Source organism: Fukomys damarensis, unplaced genomic scaffold (genome assembly GCF_012274545.1).
Source record: "Fukomys damarensis isolate Sample0158 unplaced genomic scaffold, DMR_v1.0_HiC HiC_scaffold_39, whole genome shotgun sequence".
Taxonomy (NCBI): Eukaryota; Metazoa; Chordata; class Mammalia; order Rodentia; family Bathyergidae; genus Fukomys; species Fukomys damarensis.
The window spans coordinates 41,398,782-41,416,353 of record NW_022900951.1 but is presented as its reverse complement, the minus strand read 5'-3'; the positions used below and the strand labels follow the sequence as shown (position 1 = coordinate 41,416,353).

Below are 17,572 nucleotides of genomic sequence, written 5' to 3'. Positions count from 1 at the left end.
AACAAAACAAAACAAAGGGGAAACATTCTTTTCCATGTGAAAATAAGGGTTTATGCAACTGCTGGTAAAAAGTATTTTCACTTTCTCTCCCCCATTGTTAGTATTTTCATTTTGTTTGTTTGTTTGTTTTTTGGTACCAGGGATCAAACTCAGGACCTTGTGCTTGAGAGGCAGGCGGCAGAACCACTGAGCTAAATCCCCTGCCTGTATTTTAACTTTTTAAAGGAATATGTTCATGTCTTTTTTGTGGTACAGGGAATTGAACCCAGGGGTCTTTACAATGAGCTACATCCCCAGCCCTTTTATTTAATTTTCCCATTTATTTATTTTTTCCATTAAGTTTACTGGTACATTTTAGGTAGACAATAGTTACATTCATCATTAGGATCTTGTACCTTTGCATGATGTATCTTGGTTCTTATTTTTTTTCTATTTCCCTGCCCTCCCTTCAATCCCTCCACCCTTCATCATACCACAGTGATATATGTGCACCCATGTTTACAGCAGCACAGTTTGTAATAGCTAAAACATGGAAACAGCCCAATTGCCCATCAACTGGAGACTGGATAAAGATGTGTGTTTTTAAAAAAACAAAACGGAGTACTACTCAGCCATAAAGAATGAGAAACTAGAGACATTTATAGCAAAGTGGATGCACACTGAAATACTCTTAAGTGAAATAAAGGGACACACATGTGTAAATACCCAATAGTTTCTCTGGTGTGAAAAATTAAAAGTGTAAATAAGGATTAAAATGTATAATAGATAATGTGAAATAAGAAAATGTCTAAAGGAGTAGGGGAAGTGGGAGAGGTAGGGGAAAGGAAAGAAGGGAAAAGAAAAAATATGAAAAATGGAAACAAAGTCCTTTTTATTTTTTGAGATAGAGTGTCACTAGGTTGCCCTGGCGGGATTCAAACTTGAAGTCGTCTTGTCTCAGCCTTTCAGAGTGCTAGGATTATAAATGTCCTCCACATCCAGCTACTCAAGACTTTCTAAGAGAAAACAACTTAGAAAAATGAAGAAGTGTCCAATAACAATGGTCAAACTAGTATAAGTTCTGTCCACATCAGGAAACAGAGGTCTAGAATAGTCCAAAAGGTACTGGAAACAAGAACCAGAAACCAAACATAGAGAATGTTGATAGCTGAGAAAGCTTATTTCAATTTTTTTTTGAGACAGGGTCTCACTATATAGTTGAGACTGACCTGGAACTCACTATGTAGCCCAGGCTGGTCTCAAATGCATAGCTGATCCGCCTGCCTCAGCCTCCCGAGTACTGGGATTACAGGCATGTGCCACCACGCCCAGCTAAGCTTACTGCAATTTTAAAGAACTCTTCCAGGGTCTTTTTTTTTTTGAGACAGGGTTTCACTACATAGTTCAGACTGCCCTGGCATTCACTGTGTAGCCCAGGCTTGTCTTGAACTCTCAGTGATCCTCCTGCCTCAGCCTCCCAAGTGCTGGGGTCACAGGCATGTGCCACGATCCCCAGGCAAGGGTCATGTTTTATGAGCTAAGAGAGCCTGTTCTATTAGCTGAGGGATATGCTTGCTGGTAACCAGCCATTCTCAGGTTAGAAAGCTGAGATCATTTTACATATTTATAAGATAGATTTCTAGAAAAGGAAACTACTACTCATTTTTAAAAATACTGATGTGTACAGCCATAAGAATATAAAACTATATATCTAGGATTCCAGTTTAACTATTTGATTATACAAACTCGGGATCCTCCTGCCTCAGCCTCTTAAGAGTGCTGAAATTACAGGCATGCATCATTATCCTTGACTTAAATACAGGGAAATTTTACAGAGCAATAAATTATCAGTACAGTACTATGGGCTTCCCATTAACTGAATTCTGTAGCCTCTGTTGCCATGCAGTTAATCTGGCTAAAAAAGTTGCTATCTTACATAGGAAGGATATCACAACAAAGAAAGAAAGAAAGAGAGAGAAAGAAAGAAAAGAGAAAGAAAGAAGAGTTGGGGGAAGGAGAGAGCAAGGGGGAAGGAGGAAGAGGGAAAGAGAAAGAGGCAGACAGCTACAATAGGTAAGGAGAAGAAAATGTCTGGGAGTCTTTCTTAAATTCAGTTAGTACATAGACCCTCAAAATATACCAGTAGCTGAAGGACCAGGTTAGAGAAAAAGTTTTGAGTAAAGGTCTTAGGTAAATGTTGACTCTAAACTCTTTTGAAAAGAGCTTCAAAAGTAAGGGACAGGGCTGGGGATTTAGCTCAGTGGTGCCACCACCTGCCTTGTATGCACAAGGTCCTGAGATCGATCCCCATTTCCCAAAAAACAATTGGGCTAATACCAAAAGGCACCCAGTGAGTAAAAGAGCTGTTCATCACTTTATTTGTAATAACCCTAAAACAAAACAACCGAAATGTCTGTCAAAGGAGAATGTATAAAGTATAGTACCTCCATAGAGTGGGATAAAACTAAGCAATAGAAAGGAATGGGTTATTTTTATGGTGCTAGCCATCAAACCAAGGGCCTTATGCATATCAAGCAAGAGCACTACTGCTGAACTATGTCAACATCCATAGGAATGAACTACCAATACACACCATAACATAGGGTGGTATTCAGACAGAAAAGAGTACTCACAAATTATATATATATGAAGTTTAAAAACAGGCAAAACTTTCCTTTTGAGACAAGGTCTTGCTATGTAGTCTAGGTTGGCCTCAAACTCACTGTGTAGCCCAGACTGGCCTTGAATTTACAGTGATCTTTCTGCCTCAGCCTCCTGAGTTCTGGGATTACAGGCCTGAGCTACCATGCCTGGTGGCAAAACTTACCTATAGCAATAAACAAAATGGTGGTTAATCTCAGGGATAGGGAGTAGAAAGTGGGTATGATGGATCCTTCTGGCATGCTTTACGTTTATTTCTGAGGTATTCTATGCCTTGGTCTGAGTTGTGGCTACAGGTATTTTTCACTAGTGCATATTAGTAATACAGAATAAAGAGATTCATTTTGGTATACCGGTACATGCATACAACATGTTTTGATTATTTTTATCCCCATTACTCCTCTCTCCTCTTCCCCTTATTCCTCCCTCCCCTGATCTCTCCCTCCCCTGATATCTTTCCTCATCCCCAAAAGTCTACCTTCTAGTTTCCTGTCTCTCTTGCATTGCTCATGCAAGGGAAAACAGGTGATATTTAACTAAGTCTGGTTTATTTGCTTAATATGATAGTCTCCAATACCATTTATCTTTCTGCAGATGACATGATTTTGTTCTTTACTACTGAACAATATTCCTTTGTGTATGTACACACACACATATGCCACATTTTCTTTATCCATTTACCTGTTCGTGGACATCCCTTAAAAATCTGCTACTCACATCTGCTGCCTTTTGTGCCTCTTTTGTCATACAAATTTATCAAATAGCACTGGAAATACCATCTATAAGTTAATTAGTATGGGCTTACATGTATACTTGCATCCAAGAAGGAGCTGAGGTGGCTTAAGTAGAAGTATTATTGCCTCAGAAACATAGGTGACCATGAAGCATCTCCATGGTGAGCCCAAGTCATTCTAAATGTTGTAGGAATAGAGGCACCCTACAGCAAATGGTCTTAGGCTTAGATGATTTCTTACCTCTGGAATCCACAGTGCACAGCTGACATGAACCCATTTAGTCCCTGTCCTGTTGGTCTTCATGGCTCCACCTTTCTTTGGACATAACAGACATTGTGGATGAATACCCAGGACACAGGAGCGACATAGCCAGCTGCCTTCTGGGACCTTTAGAATGCCATAGCAGGCCTAGAAGCATGAGAAGGAAAAGGAAGTATGGTCAGCATCCTTGCACTAGGGTCAATGCTTGTTCTGGTAAAGTCACAAAGCACCCCCTCGTTTTGGAAGAAAGGCATATAAAGCCAAACAAGTTTATATCTAATATCTGTAATTTTTTTAGGCCTGGAATGTTAAGTTTATTCACATTTTTCCAAACATATACAATATTACATATAAGCTAAAAACACATAGTTTTTAGAAAATATAATCCAATGCCCCCACTGTCTGAGCTCAGCCTTTGTTGTTCCAGAATTTTAATGAATATGTTGCTCAAAACAAGCGTGGAGTAATAGGACACCGCCCCTAAATAAATTCTGTTATTATAAAACAGTAATATTTGCAATTTAAAAATGCTTATAAAAGCAACTTCCAGCATGTGAACTAATATCAATCAGCACATGTGTCCATGAAAACTGATTTTTTTATAGTACAAGATTGGAAAGAGATACTCTCAAAGGCCAGCCTATTATCTGAGAGTTAGGATTACAGATGTTTTTCTTTTTTTGCCTATTTTTTAAAGCTCCTCCAATATTTATGGATTATAATTAGTTAGCCAAACACTTACCGTGCAACTTCTACATGTCATGTACTATTGTGACCAAAAAAGTGCTAAAAAATCAAAAGAAAACAAAACAATAAAAATAAAAAATAAAACCATTACAAACTGTGTTGCTATAAACATGGGTGCACATATATCACTGTGATATGATTCTTTTAATTCTTTTGGAAAGATACCCAGCAGAAGGATGGAACCTCCAGTCCAAGCTCTTTGAGGTATCTCCATATTGATTTCCATAGTGGCTGCACCAGTCTGCACTCCCACCAACAATGGAGAAGGGTTCCTTTCTCCCCACAACCCTGCCAACATTTGTTATTGGTTGATTTCTTGATAGCAGCCATTCTTTGTGGGGTGAGGTGGAATCTCAGTGTTTTCATGTGCATCTCTCGAATGACCAGTGATGTGGAATATTTTTTCATATATTTACTTGCTGCTTTTACTTCTTTGTCTGAGAAATGACTGTTTATTTCAGATGCCCATTTTTGAATCGGGTCTTTATATTTGGGGCAGGGGTCTATTCTCATTTCTCTATACTATTTGAGATTAAGCCTAGGGGACACTTAGCTCCTCATATGGCCTGGCACACCCTTTACTTTTGTCAGATTCAACATAGCAGCTTCAAAATCTCTGCAGGCCTCAGGAGTTTCACCTTCAGGTCAGATTAAGTTGTTACTGTTATCATCATATTTACTCCTTCCTCTGGAACCTACTCTTTTCCACTCCTTTCCATATGCTGTTATGTTTCCCATCTTCCAGACCAAATTCCTAGACTCACTTGCTTTTGTCCACTGGTCCTAGGGCTTGCCTTTCCTTCCTAGAGAGTGGCCCAGAGATTCTGACCACCTTCTCCATTCTCAACCCCATGACTGTGAACTATTTGATCTATTTCTAAATTTTCTTCCTCCCTCTTCACATCTTAACCCCTCCTCCATTCTGACTACCAGACCCTTCTCACCAACACAAAGACTTCATACCACTGCACAGCAGCACAACCCTCCAGGGACTTCTCTTGTTGTCAACTGCCCCCTACTCAGGTCTTTGCTCCTGCTTGAGGCCTGTTTTGTAAGGATAACAAGCTCAGAACGGTTTTTACATGTTTAAAAGTTTGTAAGAAGAAGAAAAAGAATATGTAATAGAGATAGCATGTGGTTGGCAAAGTCTGAAATATTTACTATGCGGCCCTTTATAGAAAAAGTTTGCTGGCCCTGACCTAAAGTCTGTGGCTCTTCCACCTATTTGTTCCCATGTTGTACCACGCCATACACAAATAGGGCTCCTAACTTGGACAGACAAGCCTTTTAGTTTTCTCCATAACCAGTCATTCTTAGTGTAGACCAGTGGTAGTAAACCTATGGCATGCGTGCCCCAGTGGGCTGTTTGTTAACACTGAAAGCTCTAACAGGTTTGCCATCCCTGGCTAGGTAGTTTCCCTGTGCCACAAGGTCAACTCCTCTTTGCACAGTCAAGACCTTTCTCATTCTTCCACACTTGGCTCAGACTCCAGGTCCTTCCAAGAACACCAGCTCCTTTGTCTACCCCATTACCTGACTTCCGCCCTCCATTCCAAGTTTACAGTCAGTACCATGTACTTTTTCTCCACTTCATGTGGCTCAGTGAGATTTCAAGGTCACTGAGAGTGGAGCTTTCACCAATTTACCTGGAATGCCCTCTAGGTCTAGTACATAGCTTGGTAGAACAAGTTAATTTAGTTCAGGAACCAGTGCTGGACTGCAACTAGGCTGCTTTCATGACTGCAGGGCATCATGTTATAAGGGTCCTAACTTTTGAAGTGCCCCTTTCTCTGAGGCTGAGAATGTTTGCCAGCAAGTTTTCTCCTGAAAAAAGAGCGGTTTTCTAACTGGTAGAAGAGAAGCCAGTGCCCTCTTCTAGGAATGCCCTTTATTTTCTGGTAATTTTACTGGGCAGAAAATCATTTACTGAGCCCTTTGTAGGCTTATGCATGAACATAAAATCATAAAATCTTGAATTTTACAGCAGTGGTTCTTAACTTTTTATGGAGCACAACATGGTGAAGATTGTGGATTCTCTTGAGAAAATAGCATACAGGCACTAGGGGGCTAATAAACTCAGTGTCAAGTATTATATTCATGACATATAAAAACTATGAGTATATATATTTAGGAAAATTAACTCCAAACTTAATCTGAATGTTTAATATTTGGGCTAAAAAGGAGAAAATGGGTACATGTAAAAGGACAGAATGGTCCTTGTTTTTAAAAGAAAAAATTAAGTTAAATGTTAAAATCTAAAGTTTACTGATAAACTTTTCTTCTGAAGTACTGACTATGAGCGTATTTTTGTTACTGAGGAACGAACACTATACATTATATGTTTAAAATATTCATTGTCAATTCGTTCACATTCTGTTAGGGAGTAAATCCAATCTTCCAAACCATTTTAGGTCATTTTTCAGCCAACAGAGGGAGCTCTAACCTAAGTAGCTCTTTAGGATGCAAGTGAACGTACTCACTTTGGAAGACTCTTACAGGAAACTGGATACGGCATCAATTTCCAGCTTTAATACACACAACTTTAGCCAACTGTTATTGCATCTCTTTCTATGTGAGGGAAGGGTATTATTTATAGTCATTACTGGACATGTTTTCAAAAGAAATGATATACCCATAGGGAGAATTATTATGCTACCTTGAATTTTACTAGTCAAAGAGCCTAATATTTTTTTTTTCGCAGTACTGGGGATCAAACTCAAGACCTTGTGCTTGTGAGGCAGGAGTGGTGCCACTGAGCTAAATCCCCAACCCTCTCCCTTAATATTTTGTCCCAACTGTAAAGAGAAGTATAAAACATACGACCCTTTGTCCTATTCAATTTAAGCTTACTGTAGATTCAAAATCATTTATCTAACATTCCTATAGTGAGAAACGGAAAATTCACAATTTTTCAGATCTTAGGAAAGTAATACATTACATACATGGTATGCTGCCTAACCCCCAGTGGGACCATGTAATTGGATATATTAATATTTCTCTCAAAAAATGAGTATTTACACAAAATTGAGACAGACTATAAATGATCTCATGTTGGGTAAAATTTAGTATCATCCCTAAATTTGATCACTTCTTGTAGGATAAGGGTAGGAGAGATCAAGAAAGGATTTGAACTAGAACTTGAAAGGTAGGTAGATTTTTGATAGCTGCAGGTGGGAGAAGACATTCTGAAATTGGGAGATGGTGAAAATATGTAGACAGGGCAGTAAAATTGGGAGATGGCTGGAATACGGAGACAGGGAAGTATCAGCCACACTGACCACTGCACCTCAAGTAACTTTATTTTGCTGGAGCACAGGGCTTATGGGAGGGGGAAGGAAAGAGTTGAAAGTAGTGTTGATACAATAAGCATCATCATTTTTTCAAGACAGGGTCTCACTATGTAGTTCAGGCTGGCCTTGAACTCATTATATAGCCCAGGCTGGCCTCAGACTCAAGGAGATCCTCCCGCCTCAGCCTCTTGAGTGCTGGGATTATAGGTGTGTGCCATCATGCCTGGCAGAATCATCATCATAATTAAAGGTCAGGATGCTATATGGAATGACAAATATCTAGCTTAGGTAAAGTTACTTAACCTCTCCTGTATTGTGTAAAACTAAGGAGATAGGCAGTCATTGTAAGACCTCAAATTCTGTGATCTCTCAAAGTGGGGTGGACTTAGTTTCCTGGGAGTGATATATTTGGGGAAACAGAGGGCTCTAAGTACCAAGATAAAGAGTCTGGCCTTCTATCTGTCCATGAGTGTTACCTGATGATCTCATAGGGATTCTAAGGCAGAGGAGAGACTCCCAGGCAGGCAGCATGGGGACCTCCGGAGTGGAATTGAACAAGGCACTCATAATTGTATAGGCATGAAGTGACATAATAAAGACCTTGGTTTAGCCCCCTGCGGTGACATTAATAGGTAACACATCTTGAGGACCATAAGTAGTTTCTACAGGAAATACTGAAGAACATCCAGCCAAATTTTTGCTTTTACCCTTAAACACAAGGTGCTACCCACATATAGGTATGGCAGATTATCACTGAACTTCAAAAAGTCTAATTGTGGAGACATAGCAGTCTCCACTCTCACTAACCTGATGCACACAGACGTTACACTTATCACAGAATACCATATCATTCCCTTCTTCACTGTCTGGAGAACGGCACACATCACAGATCACATCTTCATCATACTCTATGCCTAGCCCTTCCTCTGTCTCAATAGCATGGTTCATATTTTCATGGCAACGATGTTCCAGGACTTCTATTGTTTTTTCCATAATGGTCTCATCAACTGGCCCATGACCTGCACAGAAATACAATCAATCAAACCATCAGTAAGCAGCTGTTATTCCAAAATCGCCTACTGTGAATACAGTGCAGGCATGGGTGGGATTCTAAAGGATAAAATCATATTGTCTCTGCTCTAAAACAGTAAGATTTCAAACAATCTTGTGCTAGAGCTACTCTAACATTCACCTATAATAATAATGTTTGACACATGAAAGAAGAGAATATATTTCACCACATTCCTTAGATTACTGATCCTTTCCATTTTCTGTCTAAATCATTGTACATCTCCTAGATCTCTCTAGATTTTCTCTTATTCCCACTGTAGAACTTTTATCAAGCTTCATAATTTTGAACACTGATTTGTACTGTAATAAAATAACTAAAGGGGAAAAATGAGAATCAAGACCTATTATGTAAAGGTACAGAATCCCAATGATGAATGTAATTGTATTGTATACCTAGATTGTACCAATAACCTCAATAAAAAGAAAAAAAATAACTAAATAAAATAACTATTTGGATATAATTTTCTTAGAAAATTAGATTCAATAAGTTAATGGTTATACAAGGAAATTTTCATACAAAAACGTATTAAGCCATAAAAGAAAAGTTCTAGGTACTATGCACACATGAATATATAAATGAAAGACTGGTTTTAAAATCTTACTTTAAAAAATTCAAAGCTGGGCTGGGGATTTAGCTCAGTGGTGCCACTGCCTGCTTCGAAAGCACAAGGTCGTGAGTTCAATCCCCACCCCATACCAAAAAACAAAACAAAACAAAACACACACACACAGCTATTTTCAATGGCAAACAATTATAAACCTTTTTTTTTTTTCTGCACCGGGGATCAAACTCAGGTCTTTGTGCTTGTGAGGCAGGCGGCAGAACCACTGAGCTAAATCCCCGGCCCAATTATAAACCTATCAGCATTCACAAAGGTCTAACAAGGCAATTCTGAAATTACCTTCTTGATTTTTTTGAGACAGGGTCCTGCTAAGTCACTAAATTGCCTAGGCTAGGCTTGAATTTTGGATCCTCCTGCCTCAGCCTCCCGAAGTGCTGGGATTACAGGCATATGCCACCATGCTCGGCTACCTTTTTGATTCTTGATTCCTTTTTCCTTCTATACTTTTATTTTCTATCTTTCCACACTTCACTTAACCAAAAGATCCATATGGCAACGATGGTAACAAATGAACATTTTTCTTAGGAGGACTAGTGCTTTTGTGAGAGCATGGATATATTTATTCTAATACTTGTCTAGAATGCCTCTCAAAATGCTTCAAAACAGATTTATCTACATATTCCACTTCATTTGTAATATAAGACGTCCTAAAGAACTTTGGAATTCTGCATAACCATTGTAAGGTAGCTACTTATGAAAACAAACATTAATGTAGGCTCTATATTTCATTTTTCAAGCCAAAGATGGACAAATATTGGCTATAAGAGAAAGTGGATTCAAATTCCAACTTCATCTCAAATTAGCTATGTAAACTTTGCTAAGTTATTTATCCTTGTCAGAACTTAGTGTTCTAAACTATAAAATAAAAATAATACTAAATTCACTGATTTGTAATAAGGATGAGATAATCTTTGTACACTACTTAGTATGGTGCCTAGTATAAGTGCTCACATTTCCTTAATCAGAACAAAAAATGCTTAATTTTTTAAAGCTTTTAGAAGTGTAACTATAATATTATCTACCCTGAAGAAAATCCTGAAATAAGGCAAATATCTTTTAAAAACTTTTCCAGGGCAAGGGATTTAGCTCAGTGGTGCCACACCTGCCTCACAAGCACAAGGTCCTGGGTTCAATCCCTGGTACCAAAAACAAAAACAAAAACAAAACACACACACAAAAAAACCTCTTCCAATGCAATGTGGTATCCTAGAACAAAAAAAGGTCATTAGTGGAAATAACTGTGAAATACCAAAAAAGTCTAGTTTATTTAACTGTGTTAGTTTCTTATTTTTACACTTGATCTTAGCAAAACGGCCGAGAAGCGATAGTTTCTTATTTTTGACAAACATATTATGGCCAAGTAAGATGTTAATATTAGGGGAACTAATAATGGGTGAAGTGCATATGTGAGCTCTGTTCTGAATGTGCAACTTTTTTATAAATTAAACTATTCCAAAATAAAAAAAGTCTGCTTGAAAAGGAAATAATTCCAATGGGAATTAATTGCAAAATATCAAAGGTACCTTATACTTGTAATGTGGTTTCATGCCAAAGGCGATGTTTTGATTATAATATTTACAGATGCTATATGCTTCATATGCACAACTGCATACAGGACCATCAGTCCATTTGAATATGTCCCCATAGTATGATTTTTTGTCAGTCTTTTATTCATTTATCTTTGGGGTTCTGACCTTAAATTGACATCCTCTCTCACCTTTGAGGACTGAGGACGACATACAAAAGTTTTAAAAAGCAAGGAACAAGGATTGGTCACTGGCAAGATAACTACAATTGCCATGCCAACCTGGATTTAATATAATTTTATTTTTTTCATGTGCATTCAGACACCAGCCTCAAAATAAAGAAAAAGGGGGGGCAAGGAAAATCATCTATCCTTATACTGAGAATGAACAAATGTGATTTAAATAAAAATGAAATCATATGGAGACTTAAAAATTATCCACAGTTCCATAGAAAAACTTGACCAAAATGCTAGACTGAAAACAAGTGAATAAGATCTGTATGAAAGTATAAAATGAGTTACCTTTGAGCTTAGCATTTCCCAGCACTGCTGGTAACATTTACTTTAAAATTATTATGCTTACTTCCAAGGTTTTTGTTGCCTTGGTTTTGTTTCATTTTATTTTCTGAAAATTATATGACAATTTTAGAACTCACTGGTAGCTAAGAATTGCTCTGGGAATGATTTTCTCTGGGTCTTCCATTTTCCTTCCAGGCAGCAAAATTAGAAATCTTGCATTAAGGAGCACTGGTTACAGCAACCTGTCAGATGCAGTGGTGCTTCCCAATGCTGAAGCTGGAGCTTCTCTTCAACCTCCTGACAGATACACCTGTATCCCTGGCCCTGCTCACTGATCAGAGTGATTTTTGGGGCTGAGCCAGCAACAGTCTTTAGAATCAATATTGAGAAGCAACCTCACAAAACCTACATGGCATCCCTGATCTGTGCTACTAGCCTTGAATGAGGAGAGAACAGATCAAATATGAATGTTATTGTTCTATTTCAATATATTTATGCATTTGAAGAAATATCTCATAAAGATCTAAGAGAACAATAAATGAAAAGTCCAGAAAAGAAAGGAAGGCAACAAGGTGAAAAAAGCCAAGTTTTAAAATGTCCTAACAACTTAAAAAATTCGTGAGTTGCATCAAAGCACAACTCACTTGTGAGAAAACAACTTACCCATTTCTGTGAGGTCTTCATTAAACTCCTGAAGCCAGAAGATATCCATGTCATCTAGGTCATAGCGGCATGTGGATGCTGCCAGTTCCTGGATATTAATGTAGCCAGGCTCTGTGGTCTCTGGACTGGAGCAACGTATGTATTTTCGGGGTCGGACAAAGAGAACTTCCTTTTCCTTTTCGGCTATAATCCTAGAAAAGCAAGAGAAAACATGATAATGATTAACAAATGGCAGGGTCCAAGCATGGACTGGAAGGGTCCAATAGGACTCAAGTCATATAGTAGAACTAGATGTTCTCTCTTTATATCCTGGGTACATGTCTTGCTTTGCTTCTTGAGAAGTGTGGCAGAACCCCTTCTAGAAAGCAAATTGTTCTGCAAATTCAGTTTTGTTACCTGTTATGAGCTCACTGATTGTAAACAATGTTTCATTCACCCTCATGGATCCTGGGACCTGTTGCTACAGTACTGTGTGCTCTTGGCTCAGAGGTCTCCAAGTACATTTAGGAAACCTAGGAAAAAGTGATACCTGCACAAAAGGCACAGTCAGTTCCTGTACCAAAGATATATTTTAGCAAAATTCATGATTTTCTGCCATGGAGACAATACTAGATTGTGGGAACAGAGTGCAGGCCTTAAGTCTCACACATGCCTGTTTTCTTTTCTATCACTCACTTGTATGATAATCCTAGGTAGTAAAAATGATTGTTTAGATAAAAGGTAGGGGGATACCTGGGTATGGTGGCACATGCACCATGGGAAACTGAGGCAGAAGGATGAAAAATTCAGGCTCAGCCTGAGCAATTTAGCAATGTAGTAAGACTTGTCTCAAAGTAAAAAATAAAAAGAGCTGGGTAGATGTAGCTCAGTGTGAAGGCCCTGAGTTTAATCCCTAGTGCAGCAAAAATAAAACAAAAAAACATAGATAACAAAAAATAAAATAAAAGCAAACATGACTACTGATGATATATGAAATAGTTTTTGGTATAGTGAACACTAAAAAACAGATGTGTGATAATGTCAGTGAGTATTGTACTTTTTTTTTTTTTTTGGTACTGGGAATTGAACTCAGGACCTTGAGCTTGCCAGGCAGGTGTGGCGCTGCTGAGCTACATCCATGGCTCAAGTACTGTATTGCTTACTATTTGCATAAAGCAGTTAAATTAAAGCTAAGAGGCTACAGTTATACAAACTCAAGGCATTTCTCAACCATAAATGAGCCAGGATAACATAATGGGATGAAAGATTCCTACCTTTGTATCAACTTCTCCAGCAGGCCTGAGTAATTCTATAGTTCCTCTTACACTGTTTTTGACACCCAAGAACCCAAGGTAAGGAGACAAAGCAAGAGAAGAACTAGAAGTTTTTTGTGCCAACAACTTATTGTTCTATAATTGATGGTTTAAATACCACAGGAGGTATCAGAATATATAACCAAGGAGGATATATGCACTATTATTCCCTGGCAAGTGTAAAGAGCAGGGTGGATTATCTAAATAAAGAGGAAGAAACAAGACACACACACACATCATCATCATCATAAAATGAGGAAAATAATTTTTCTTGAAGATTTCTGTAGCTGGTTTCTTTACCCTAAAGTCATTGTTTATGTAGAATTGTTCATAAACTCTTCTACATGTATTTCTACGAATTCATGTAAAAAAATATATATAGAGAGAGGCATAATCAACCCTATAGAGAGTAGAGATTTCCTTCTATGAATCCTTTAAAAAACCCATGATTCCAAATAATATATCCTGAATAAAGTTAATAACTATACATTTATAATTTTTTTACCATATGCATTTTTTCAAAAAAGCTAAAGGTAACAAATATTTGAAGAAAATGTAGAATCTTGAAATATTAATGGAAGCTAAAATTTTGCTTCCATTAATATGCTGGCAGGGCTGGGGATTTGGCTTAGTTGTGCTGCACATGCTTTGAAAGCACAAAGTCCTGAGTTTGATCTCTGGTACCGGAAAAAAAAATGCCATCAAAGTCTTGTTTCCAAATAAAATGAACCCAACTGAAAAGGACACAACACATACATGAATTATCCAGACTATGAGACTAAATATGTTGTACTTCTTTCGTGTATGGCCTATAAGGTAAATATATCTTTTTTTTTTCAAGATATACTTTTCTGGGCCAGGGATATACTTCCGCCACCTGCCTTGTAAGCACAAGGTCCTGAGTTCAAACCCCAGTAACCCCCTGCAAAGTTACACTTTTCTCTAAAAAGACTTTATAGCTAAAAATTTATTTCAATTGCCTCAAGCTGCACATGGCACAAGGTAATGCTATAAAAGTTTCTGAATTAATGTTTAATAAACTTCAGGAAGAACATAAAGGAGAAAATATTTATACCCATGGGATAGGGAGAGACATATAAAATAAAACACAAATGCTATTAACCATAAAGGATGAGACTGAAAAAGTAAACTAGAACGTCTGATTATCAAACGACAAAAATATGACTGAAAAGGCAATCTAAGGAACAGATCTATTGCAATTACGTACAATGTACGGTAAATTCTTAAATCAAGTGGAGAAAGAACCCAATTAAAAACTGAGCAGAAGACTTAAGTAGACATTTCACAGATAAGGCTATTTATATGACAATTTTTTTTTTTTTTTAGTTCCTGGAGGCTCAACTCAAGGCCTTTGCCCTAAGCTACATCTCTATCCTCTTTTTACTTTTTATTCTGAGTCAGGGTCTCAGTGTCACAAAATTGCCTGAGGTGTGCTTGAACTGCCTCAATGTCCTACACTGCCACTACTGCAAGTGTATTCCACCATACCTGATGGCAAATAATCTTTAAAAGCCTCCCAACCTTATGAGTTATTACAGAAATTAAGGTCACAATTGCTGTTATCTACCAGAATGGATAAACTTTAAAAAGACTGATCTAAAATTGACAATACTAAGTGTCAGTAAGGAAGTGGAGCAAACAGATTTCTCATACAATGCTGGTGGGAGTATAAACTTTGGCAACAGATATTACAATTACAGGGCAGTGGTGGTGAACCTATGGCATGCATGCTGCAGCAGGCTGTTATCACTGAAAGTTCTAAATGGTTTGTCATCACTATTATAGGGTATGGACAAACCTTATAACCTAGCAAATCCACTCCTCGGTACATGCTTAACAAAAATGTACAAACACACACACACACACAGCAAAAGATGAAAATGTTCATATCATTTTTTCCTAATAGCTTAAAACTGGAAACCTAGTATCTGTTGAGAGTAGAATGGATAAATTGTGGCATATTCAAACAATTACGACACAATTGAAAATGAACAAACTACTACATGGAACAGCATGGATGGCTCTCACAACTATAATGATGAACTAAATGATCCAGTCTCGAATACAAACTATAGGATTCTATTTATATGAAGTTCAAAAACTGGCAAAATTATTACCTGGGGTGAGGGAGGTCAGTTATTAGCAGGGAGCAGAAAAAGGGCTTTGGTGGCCAGAGTTTTGGCAATGTTCTATTTCTTGATCCAGGTGGCAGTTAAATGAATATGTTTAGCTCATAAAAATTCACTGAGCTACAGAGTTATGCTTTGTGTACTTTTTGTGTGTATATTATGCTTCAATGCATAGTTTACAGTGATGATTATAATGGTAATCTCTCTCTTGTTTTCAGATATATTTGCATTAAAAGTTTGAAATCTAAGGACTAAATCTAGGATAATAAAAATTTGACAAAACAGTAATATCAAGTGCAAGAAAATGTGTAAAATGTAAAGGTAATGCAAACTCACAAAGGGAAATTAGTACATTTATAGTGATAAGGGTGGTATATGAAAATTAGTGAAAAATATTATTTTGGGATTAAAAATATAGCTTTAACATCTTCAAGTATATATAATACTGCTATAGCTGGAGGAAATCTTAGCGTTATTTCCGGGTAATTTTCTTTTTCATCATTTTACTAGCTATAGAGAAACTCTCTGAGCCACCATCAGACCACTGACCAAACTAGCAAAAGCTCACAAGCCCAGAGGTCTAAGTAATTTGGTCAGGATGAGATAAGTCTAGCTTTCAGTCTGGATGCTTGAGTGTAAATAAATGCAGTATTTTCTGGATGACTAGTTTTTCATGGAAAGATCCATAATCACCCCTGCTTAGCTTCATAGAAAGGCAGCTTATTCAGCTGTCCTTTAGGGTACGCCAGAGTGGCTGGAACACCACTACCTCTGGCCCATATGGATACTGCTGAGCTGCTGGAGAGACAATAAAAAAGTTAACTGTCACACCCGTAAATTGACTTAAGGCTTCTTCCAGTCTTATGCATAGTGACACCTCAGTATCTCTTCAACTAATCTGAATATTTGGCAGGTAGACCTTATGCTGTATGCATTTCCTAATGAGTGAAATAATTTGTGAACTGCATAGAACTACATAAACAAACACAACATTGTCATTTTTTTCAGCATTAGAGATTGAACTCAGAGAGCAGTGAGCTACATATGCAACCCTATTATTTATTTTATCTTGAGACAGGTTCTAAGCTGCTCACATTACAGATTTTTGAAGGCTTGAAATAAGTGTCTTAAAAATGAACTAGATAGCAACCTCTTGTAAAGCTATCTTTAGGAGTAGTTTCCTAAAATGCCCCTCTAGGGTGACTACTCCTAAGTCCCATGACTCAATTTATGAAACAAAGGATAAGTATAACCTCTGTGACAGATGGCAGTTTCCAAATCCCACAAGCTCTTCTACAATGTGACTTTGCCATTCCTTCATCAAGTGGTGAAGTCTCTTTCCTCTCTCTTTGAATAGAGGAGGGCTTGTGACAGTTTTGACCAATAGATGTGATATTATGAGAATTGCAAGGCTGGGTCATAAAACAGAATGCAGCTTTCACTTGCTGTGCAGGAAGGAACACACGTCAAGTACTTGACGCCTGTGCCTGAAGACTGTTAGGAGTCTGACTCTCCTAGCATTTGTCAGGCTATGAGGAAAGCAAACCATGTGGAGAGGCTATGTAGTTTTTATGTCATTCCATACCAGAGATGGGCTGTTAGAAACATTAATGAGTAAGCCTTCATATGATTCTATCCCCAAATTGCTGGGTCTCCCCCAAAACTTCAAGTCGTCTCAGATAAGGCCCTAGAAATCATGAAGCAGAGACAAGACATCCCTGTTGTATCCTGATTTTCTGACCCACAGAATCCACACATATGTCAACCCAGTTGTGGTAAGCTGTAAGTTTTTGGGGCAATTTATTATCAGCACTGGAACTGATAATTTGTACAGCTGACAAAGGACTGCTTTAAACTTTATTTATTTTTTTCCTTTTAAATTGAATTTATTGGTATATTCTAGGTAGACAGTACAGTTACATTCATTACTGGGATCTTGTACCTTTACATGTCAGGTCTTGGTTCTCATTTTTTCCCTTTGTCCCTGCCCTCCCTTCACCCCCTCCTACCCTCCCCACCTTCACACACTTTAATTCCATTTTTACATTTTCTCATAT

General features: G+C 37.8%; 1 protein-coding gene across 3 annotated transcripts in view; it reads right to left on the bottom strand.

The window, feature by feature from the left end:
* Window positions 1-17,572, bottom strand: part of Jade3 (jade family PHD finger 3) — a 151,598-nt gene that overhangs the window by 23,251 nt on the left and 110,775 nt on the right. For all 3 annotated transcript variants that reach the window (XM_010643487.1, XM_010643488.2, XM_010643489.1), the window contains exons 6-8: window positions 12,074-12,264; window positions 8,480-8,691; window positions 3,615-3,782 (exon numbers count right to left, since the gene is read on the bottom strand). In XM_010643487.1, coding sequence (XP_010641789.1) covers window positions 3,615-3,782; window positions 8,480-8,691; window positions 12,074-12,264 — 571 coding nt within the window. The remainder of the gene's footprint in view (window positions 1-3,614; window positions 3,783-8,479; window positions 8,692-12,073; window positions 12,265-17,572) is intronic.